General features: G+C 40.2%; 1 protein-coding gene across 1 annotated transcript in view; it reads right to left on the bottom strand.

Moving 5' to 3' along the window:
* Positions 1-10,392, bottom strand: part of HMCN1 (hemicentin 1) — a 214,230-nt gene that overhangs the window by 50,422 nt on the left and 153,416 nt on the right. Inside the window, exons 53-58 of the mRNA XM_009884504.1 lie at positions 9,024-9,169; positions 6,909-7,059; positions 5,975-6,178; positions 4,769-4,882; positions 2,148-2,335; positions 1,118-1,214 (exon numbers count right to left, since the gene is read on the bottom strand). Coding sequence (XP_009882806.1) covers positions 1,118-1,214; positions 2,148-2,335; positions 4,769-4,882; positions 5,975-6,178; positions 6,909-7,059; positions 9,024-9,169 — 900 coding nt within the window. The remainder of the gene's footprint in view (positions 1-1,117; positions 1,215-2,147; positions 2,336-4,768; positions 4,883-5,974; positions 6,179-6,908; positions 7,060-9,023; positions 9,170-10,392) is intronic.

Raw genomic sequence — 10,392 nt, 5'->3', positions numbered from 1 at the left:
TCTGGATAGACTCCACTGAAGAAAATAGCTTCTCAGAAAATGACTCCAGGGCAAATTCTTCCCATGAAAACACTGGTTTTGGTTAATTGTATTACTGAGTAGAAAAAGGCACTATAAATTTGTTTCATTTAGTATGTAAATTTGGTGCATGTGTGAATGAGAAAAAACTTATTTCTTCTGTGTGTAATAACCTGAATCATCAAATTCCTTGGATGCTGGCACTGTATTTAAGCAAGAGACAGAAGACAGCACTTGTCTTCTTTCTAGGACGTAATACAGAAGATTAGTTAGCTAACAAGGATGTGAAAAAGGATACTGATCATATGTATAAGGCTGTGATTAAGTCTCCAAATCATACTGTGAAAGTAGATAAAGATGTAGCTGCCAGTATTCCTTGGTAGGTTTTAACATGTAATTGTGCAGATGATTTTGTGAGAGTAATGCGTAATTATTTGTACTTCAATTCAGAACAGAAAGCTGAAAGTGGTGGGAGAAAGAGTGGGCAGAAATAAAAGGAGAAGTTAACTTTAGCTCTGAAATGTTAATTAGAGATATCCTGATTTTCTGGAGCTATCAGGAGAGGTAAGGGGAGGTGGTGGAAAGACTGTTTTAAAATAATGGAAGATGTCTTAATTTCTTGATTGCATTTGTTTTAGACTTGTGATGCCAAAGGCTCAAATTTATTTTAATCCTATTCTACCTCAACAACAACAACAAAAGAACAGACAGGAATCTTAAAGCAGAATTTTTTTTTTAAAAGAATAGCTTTTACAATGCCATATCACTCTGGTATCAGTTTGTAATTCATGATTTCAGGGCTTAGCAACACCTACACAATATACACACATAGGGACTACACAAGGCTCCCTCAATAATATTTTCCACCTACATGGAATGCATATAAAGAGCTGAAGCCACAGGGTATCCCAAGCTATGTTTTGCCAAGGTACTTTAAACTTATATTTCATTTCTAGTACATCAGAATCTCCATTACACCCAATAAGACGACTTATATGCATAAAGCTAAGTACGTGCCTAAGCACTCTGCTAAAATTAACATTCAGGCTAAACTAACATGAGAAAAGTCAACCAGAAAATTATGGATTATTGTACTTACCATGAACATTTAGGTTAAAATACTTTTTGGCACTTCCAGCTATGTTTTCCGCAATGCAGACATACCTGCCAGTATCTGTTATTTGGGAATCCAAAATCTAAGAAAAAGAATCAAGATTGTTGTTGAGCTAACATATAAGACAACTTACTGTTAAAGCATCAGCTTTTGGTGTCTCCCCAGAGACTCCAAGGTCTTTGAGGCCTGCAAGTCTGCTTTTCCTTTCACAGTGTTATGCAAATCCGTGCATCTCAAACCTCCAGAAAAGTCAACATAGTGTCTGGAACAGGCTGCCCAAGGAAGTGGTTGAATCGCCATCCTTGGATATATTTAAAAGCCGTCTAGATATGGTGCTCAGGGACATGGTTCAGAAGTCGGCCTGGTAGAGTTACATAACGGTTGGACTTGATGATCTTAAAGGTCTTTTCCAGCTATAATGATTCTGGGATTCTATTCTATCTTTCACATTAAATTCATTCAAGTTGAGTAATGAAACAATTATTCACAAAATATTTGAAATAAAAAACGTAATGTTCTATATGGATTTTATATTTCATTGTATTCTTAGATCATGCTATGAAAATGGAGATAATTAAGCTCAGCTCTCTGTTTTAAAAGTTTCATCCAGTATCATCCATTGACTGGGGGACGGGATGGAATGGGACTTGTTCTTCAAAATTCACCATTTTTTTCAAATTAAAAAAAAGTACATTTTTCAATAACTAAATTCTGTTAGGGAAACTTGGACAAAAATGACAACAAGTTGTTCTCCATGAAAATCAACATTATTTTAAACCAAGTGATTTCACTGACGCAGTTCACAGCATGAACCCACATAGAGTTGGGTCAGCACAACTACACAGGAATGGGAAGAAGCAGCTGAAGGACAGGGACAAGGGACAAAAACTCCTTAGGTTTGCAGCACCTTGTAGGAAAAAAAATAATCAGAATCTCATACGCAGCAAATCTAAACAGTTTTGTCTTTACACGCAGCTTCTGTTTGTGGTGCTAAGTGTTATTCACTAAGAGCTACCTGTAACCTCCTTCCATTGGACAAAAATGTGTGGTTGTCGTCTTCTGCTAAGAGGTTCCCATCCTTTTGCCAGGTAATACTTGGAGAAGGGCTGCCACTTGCAACACAGTCCATCACCGCAACCTGGTTGACAAGCACAGTCACTTCTTCAGGCAGATCACCGTCAGCTCCACTGATGGATGGTGGCACTACAAAAGAGCAAAACATGGTTAGAATACTGTGACTTAGTATCTCCCAGTGGTTTTTGTTGCTGTTTGTTTTGGTTTTTTAAGACTGCCGACCAATCTTTTAGATTGGGTTTTTATAAGAAAGTAGTAAAATCTTCAGTGAATACAGCGAAAAATAATAAAATCCCAAGACTAGTTCAACTGGAACAAATCACTCTAACTCAAGAGACTGCAGGAGAAATACGCTTATTCAGGAAAAATACACTTATCCACAGCAGCCATAAAGAAGAAGAGGTGAAAACTCATTTTCCAGCTAGTCCATCGTATTCTTTGCTGCCAGAACAAAAGAGGATTTCCAAGGCAGGCCCTCTTCCGAACAATAAATCAGTGTTTTCAGTGGTAAAGACAGAAATAGAGACAAAGAAAGAAGCATTTCCAAAGGCAAAAGCCTTGAGTACATCAACAGACAATGCAAGCAGCATACAAAAGCTTTCTGTGCAATGTTTGTAAACAGCTCATACAAAATGGACTTTGCAGGCATTCAACGGAGGATCTAAATCATCAATTCATAGAGTCAAAGAATCATAGAATTGTCTAGGTTGGAAGGGACCTTTAATCAAGGGATCATCAAGTCCAACCATCAACCTAACACTGCCAAAACCACCGCTAAACCATGTCCCTCAGCACCGCATCTACCACTCTTTTAAATACCTCCAGGGAAAGCGACTCCACCTGGGCAGCCTGTTCCAGTGCTTAACAACGCTTTCTGTGAAGAACTTTCTCCTAATATCCATCCTAAACCTACCCTGGCGTAACTTGAGGACATTTCCTCTTCTCCTATTCCTTGTAACTAGTGAGAAGAGGTCAACCCTCACCTCTCCACAACCTCCTTTCAGGCAGTTTGTACAGAGGGATAAGGTCTCCCCAGAGCTTCCTTTTCTCCAGACTAAACAACCGCAGTTCCCTCAGCCACTCCTCATAAGACTTATTCTCCAAACCCCTCAACACCTTCGTTGCCCTTCTCTGGACATGCTCCAGCACCTCTCTGGCTTTCTTGTAGTGAGGGGCCCAAAACTGAACTCAGTACTCGAGGTGGGGCCTCACCAGTGCTGAGTACAGGGGGGTGATCACTGCCCTAGTTCTGCTTACCACATTATTCCTGATACGGGCCAGGATGCCATTGGACTTCTTGGCCACCTGGGCACACTGCTGGCTCATATTCAGCAGGCTATCAACCAACACCACCAAGTTCTTCTCCACGAGGCAGCTTTCCAGCCATTCCTCTTCAAGCCTGTAGCACTGCATGGGGTTGTTATGACCTAAATGCAGGACCCAGCACTTGGCCTTGCAGAACTTCATATCATTGGTCTCGGCCCAACAATCCAACCTGTCCAGATCCCTCTGTAAAGCCCTCCTACCCTCAGGCAGATCAACACTCCTGCCTAACTTGCTGTTGTCTGCAAACTTAGAGGGTGCACTCGATCCCCCTGTCTAGGTCATTGATAAAGACATTAAAAAGAACCAGCCCCAGTACTGAGCCCTGGGGAACACCACTTGTAACCAGCCGCCAACTGGATTTAACTCCATTCACCACCACTCTCTGGGCATGGCCATCCAGTCAGGTTTTTGCCCATTGAAGAGTACATCTGTTCAAGACATGAGCAGCCAGTTTCTCCAGGAGAATGCTGTGGGAAACCACGTTGAAGGCTTTACTGAAGTCCAAGTAAACAACATCCACAGATTTTCCCTCATCCAGTAAGCAGGTCACCTTGTCATAGAAGAAGATCAGGTTTATCAAGCAGGCCCTGCCTTTCATGAACCCATGCTGACTGTGCCTGATCGGTTGTCCTCCATGTGCTGTGTAATGACACTCAGGATGATCTGTTCCATAACCTTCCCAGGCATTGAGGTCAGACTGACAGGCGTATAGTTCCTTGGATCCTCCTCCCAGCCCTTCTTGTAGATGGGTGTCACATTTGCTAACCTCCGGTTAACCGGGACCTCCCTCGTTAGCCAGGACTGGTAATATATTCCCTTATGCCTTTAGGATTTTTGCAGGTCTTTTAGAAAATTATGGCCAAAATAAGGAGAGAGAAAAGTCTAGTAGGTCTGAATTTTGAACTGGAAATGGGATAGGGAACAAGAGATACCAAGACAGAACCAGTACATATAGTTTTCTTTCTGGTGAAGTGTGATAGGGATAATGCAATTGAGTTCCTATAACAATAACCTAAAAACATACTGAACTAACAACATCAACACTGTTTTCATGCTATTCTGTATCTTTCTACAAAACTCTAGCAACCTATAAAAAACATTAATTTCATAGTTCACAAATAAGCAGAATTTATAAATTTTAAAAACATTAAGTAAACCTGAACTATAATTCTTCAGTAGTTTCCACAGAACTCTTTTTTTGTCATTAACAAGAAAAAAGAAAGCAGGAAAGCTCACAGAGCACGCGGACATCGTAATGAATGGAATCCTCCCCGGCTTCGTTTACTGCCACACACATGTATCTCCCGGCATCTTCAGGCTGTGCCCGTGGAATCTGCAACACTCGGCCTCCTGGAAAGAAAATCCATTCAAGATTTAAATGCAGCATCAAGCAGTTTCCATCATTCCCACAGCACATTTCACTAGAGACCTGAGCAAGCATATTTATGAATGGTCAGCATTTGTTCTGAATTATAACTAAAGACTTTTATTTCCTAGCTGATTTTTCTACTGGCAGATACTTGGAATTCAGCACTGTTCATACTGAAATGTTAGAAAAGAGTAATTAATTCCACAGAAAGGAATAACATTCTTCAGCAATATGCAGCCAAACATTATTCTTCAATTAAAACCAGAAATATTTCTCAACAAGGTGACAGAGAACTAATAGGCAAAAGGAAATACAAGCATATAATATTCTGCTAAAGCTGTTGCAAACTGAAAAAAAAATCACTTCTGAAGCTTATAGGTACATACTATTTTTACTTTTCACTCTATTCCTCATTTAAGGCACAGCCACATAAATAACTTCAGAAAGAGAGTGTATATTAGGAATACATTTTGGGAGTGGTTGTCACTGGTCTCCCAACAGATGAGAAACAGATAGACAAAACCACATTATTCCCAACACTGCCCTTCTTTACAAACTCCAACCCAAACCATCCTCTGCACAGAAAGGCTCTTTTTTTGTACTCTCTGTATTATAAGCACCTCTCTCCCTTTCCCATGTGAGGTTAAGTAAGAGCTCGTGGCCATTTTTTTCTGCTGGAAACATTATTTCCATGCCTCACTCACCGATTAAGGGGCTTTCTACTCCCACTATGATTTTGCTAAAGCAAAATTTAATAAGGAAATAAATCAGGAACACATCAGAGAGAAGGTATCATTGTCTTTTATTTTGCAACACATCATATGAAAGCTAAATGGTTACATTCGTAACACATCATATGAAAGCTAAATGGTCACATTCGTACCATTTTAGGGACTATTTTTAAATGAAAGAAGGAAACAGCTTAAGTCCAACGACTGGAAAAAAACATTTCCCGTCAAGAAAGTCTGAAAAGAATATTAATGCAGTGGTTTTAAAGGGAAAAGTTTATTACTACACAAATACTAGCACTAACACCATTTCTTAAGGTCAGAGAGTGACATCTTAATACTCACCTGGTAATATTAGTACTTTATCACTAGAGCTCAGAGGATAGCCATCTTTATACCATGTAAGAACTGGAGGAGGAACAGCATTGGTCTCACAGTAGAGTGAAAGGGGATTGTTGACAATCACATCTTTACTTTCTCCACCTCTTCCTGCATCTACCAAATTCCCGGTTTCCCATTCCTTATAAGGCTTTTGGAAACTGGGAGGAACTACAACCAAGGAGGGGAAAAACATTAGAATTTTACAGCAGAAATAGCTAGTTTTAAAGTCAAGAAATGAAAAGATACCGTAATTGTTAAATCGCACTAAAAATTAAGGGTATTAAGTTAATGTCTCCCCCCAATTTGGATTAGCCAGGAAAATTCTAGTTCTTTTCATGAGAATGAACAATTGAGCAATCTACTGAATATTTTCTGAAGGTTAATAAATAACAGTGTAAGAAGACCTGACAACAAAACACAGAGGATATTAATCAACAATAATACTTAAATAGTAAGTTATCTGGTTTTACTCAAGTTCTAATTTTGTCTAAATTTTCAGAAATGACTAATGATTGTTTTCTTGTATTTACACACAGTGTGTAGGCCAACAGGATGCTTATGTCTGGGGCATCTAAGTACTAGTCAATAAAATATGACATCTTAGTTCAAGCTAAATTCAAACTTTTTCATGTAGTTTAGAGGAAGATCAGAGTTACTATGTCATTCCACTGACTTCAGAAACACCGTATATGTCACAAAATATGAAAGAAAGAATAATCAAATACTGTACTTCTTAAAAATGAGAAAAATAAACATGAAATAAAAATCACAGAAAACACAAAAGTATTGGATTACACCAAGCAGGTGTACGGGATACGAACTTATAAAGAAATCCAACATCCCAGAACATTAGAAAAGGAGGCTACCAGAAGAATTTTATTATCTGAATTCTGTTTACCTTGTATATTTACATCAAATTCCATTTCATCCTCTCCAGCAATGTTGGATGCCAGACAAGTGTAACGACCAGTGTCTGACACTTGAGCTTCCTTAATCTGCAGAGTACGGCCACTAGCTTGGATAATGACATGATCATCTGGTTTAAGTGGCTGTAATGTAATTCCATATGGAAATTAATACTTAGCAAAACATACACTTGAAATAGTCATATTTGTGTAAGTAATATGATGTCATCTCTCTTCTGGTCAAATTCAGGTTGTTTCAAAGTCCTTCCTAAAGCAGTATACTGGGAATAAGAGCATATTTTGGTTTTGGTATTTCCTCTGTATTGATACTACTACCAACAAGAATACCCTTCAATTTCTGTTAATGTGTCCAGCAAGGCCTGCTTTCAATCTACGTGAAGAAAGCAGTTGTTTAGGACACCAAGTTACTGAGGGTCAACGCTTAGAACACAGTCCTAAGTCAGGTGCTCCTGGCATGGCAGCCTTGGCCACAGGTGGTCCTGCAGCCCAGCTCTCCTCTCATCTGCTCCTCCTTTCCCTCAGATCAAAAGCTTTTCCTCTTTGAGTAAACTCAATCAAGCTCCAGGTTCCTGGAGACAGTTTTCTTTTCACAGTTGTCAGAAACTGCATCTTCACCTTTCTGAGCTTGGTAGCTGGTCTCCTCAGAGGATGTGGTTTTACATCACTCCTAACCTCAGCTGCAAGTTGCTGCTGAAAGGAGCAATGCTATCCCCGTGAGGCAAGGGCTCTCATGACATCTGATTAAATCAGGCTGTTGCAATCCCTGAACTCACCAGCCAAGTCAATGAGCTGATGGAAAACCTACACGTGTAAAACTATCAGTTTTCTATGAGGTGAAGAACTCAATCTAACTCAACCTACAGCCACAAAACCACTAGGATCTGCTGCCTAGCAAGACGATGGTGTGAACATAACATGAATGCCGCAGAAATGCAAAAATACACAGGATTAGATGTTATTGTCCCTAGAATTTAAATCACACATGACAGTAGAGACTACACTAACACAATCTGTATCCCTCAATAATGAAAATGGAACACATTAGGGAGTCAGCACTGAACTCCCGGGCTGCAGAGGACAATTAATTTAGTCCATGGATGTGAGTGAAAGCTATTTACCTGGGACCAACCTAAGAGCAAGCTGCTGCTCTGACAGTGGCAGCAAGCTGCTTTCAGCCACTGTCTTTCTTTAGGGACCTCTCAACTCCTCCCAACATAATTTTTCCTTGGCAATACAATCAGTACACCCAGGAGATCCTAGAATTGCAGCACAGGGTGTATACACCCTGTTTCAGGCTGTTTCTACATGTTTGGTAAATTCAGGAAGAGCTGGTCCAGCTGCAGAGGTGCAGCAGTCTGACACACGATAAGGGCCCTACCAAGAGGTAAAGCTTGAGATTATACTCTCCTTTCCTACAGAAGAGTCGCACCATTTCTTTTTTATTTATAGACAGTCCGCAGTAGACTGCACATCAGTATGATTCTCTGGCATGGCCCTTCCAAACTGCTTCTCCTCCAGACGGATGTTGTTGTGAAGACTGCGTGTGGCAGGAACCCCGCCTCATTCCCCCCCCCCCGAGGATCCAGATGCTTTTGTGGCTTTATGAGCTCTGCCAGAACCAAGTGGGAGGCTCTCTGCAACTTCTACAAGGGCAGCACTTAGAGGAACCAAGCATGGGGCTGTAGCAGGGCCCTTCCATAACAGGGCCTTTGGGGACTTCACACAATGGTAAAGGGACATGTGGTCATACCATGGAATGCTAGTGCTAGGCAGGGCCCTCCGCCTTTAAAGCGCAGGCCACTGGTAGGCCCTGGAAACTCCAGCACTGATGTCTCCTTGGTGGCACTGCCAAGCACCCAGAAAAAAGCAAGGGTGTCAACTGGCAGAGGTCTGGCCAACAGCAAACGTCCTAAGATGCATAAGGGGTGTTCCTGCCAGCAGGATGGTGGGAAGATGACCTCCTGCTGACTTCAGCAGTGCAAGTGAGCCTGTTACACTGCATGAACGTTCATTAATAGCGATAGTGAATACACAGTTGTTTCTGTACAAAATACACCCCCATTAGAAAGAATAAATTTGTGACTGGCCTGTCCATCCTTGTACCAGCTGATGGCAGCAGCAAGAATGGCGCGAGCTTCACACTCCAGGGTAAGGCTGTGGTTTACTTTGATCTTCACTTCTTTAGGGGAGAGACCCATCCCTGATATATCCCCTTTGTTAATGGTGGGTGGAACTGCACAAAAACAAAGGGAGAGAGAGGGACTTTCATGACCTATGGTCTTATGCAGCAGTTCAAAATTAAATGGACAAGGGAAAACCTGGATGATAACCTCAGGGAAAGCAAGTGCATTCCCTCTATAATATGCCTCTTCCCCCTAGCTGAATTTTTATTTATATACATGTATTTTAAACTATTTTTAGTACATGTATTATATATAAAAATACATAAAACTGTGTTCAACCGTTTTAGACATGCAAACCTGACTGTAGCCTTACCTAGCTACGGCACTTTATTATGTGTTTGGCTTGAATTCTATAAAGTTCAATGTACTGCAGTCATTAAAAAGCATTTTAATGGAAACTAATATTCTCAGAAACATATGTTTGAACTGAAGTCCACACTCAGGGTAGCTGGTCAAAACTCAACATTTCCATTCCATTGAAATCGCAGTGTTGCAAAATCTTGTTTCCTTCTGAATCAGAATGAAAACAGAACATTTCAAAATTCTTAAGCTACCCCCCACCCTGGTCTCATAATATCTTTTAAATTATTTTAAATGCTTTCAAAGCATTTTCCATTCTTTTTTCAATGGGAAATTTTTAATTCTCCCTGATGCCTACAGTACCATAATAACTGACAGCTGCAATGGCATTTCGGGGTGGAGGGGCTTTATGTTGCTACATAGTCATACTTCAATAATGAACTCTTTTGTCATGTTCTCATTATTCCAAATCCAATGGGGCCTTATTAGGGACTTAGTGTAATTAAAATAACGGCATGGTTACTGTGAGGGTGCAAATCAAACTCCAATTCAGCCTAGGAAATAAAAAAAAAAAAGATGAAAGATCATGCTTGACTGAGCCAATAATGAAGAGTTTGAGCATTAAAATAGAGCATTAGGCACAAAGGCTCAAAGGACAATATGCCTTGAATGGGAAAGCTTTTGTGTATATGGTATTTTATGAAAGGATATAAAAACAGTATCTTCCTGTTTTATCTTACTCAAGAAAGTTTCTCATTAGATGTTGTAGGTCCCCTCCTCTCCTTTTTTTCTAAAATAGTTTCTCTGCTCACATCTCCTATTGCACTGCACTTGTCTGATTTGAAAATCATTACCAAGACAGCATTTCAGAAGAAACTGGAGTTCAGCATGTCTTAAATGTCTTCCCCTGAGTGGTACAAAGATTTTTAGCACAACAACAGCATTTTTAAAGGATGCAACAGCAAACTTTTCT

The sequence above is a fragment of the Charadrius vociferus genome, unplaced genomic scaffold, assembly GCF_000708025.1.
Source record: "Charadrius vociferus isolate BGI_N301 unplaced genomic scaffold, ASM70802v2 scaffold220, whole genome shotgun sequence".
In the NCBI taxonomy this organism is placed as follows: Eukaryota; Metazoa; Chordata; class Aves; order Charadriiformes; family Charadriidae; genus Charadrius; species Charadrius vociferus.
Note: the sequence above shows the minus strand (reverse complement) of the source record. Positions and strands in the feature narration are given on the sequence as shown.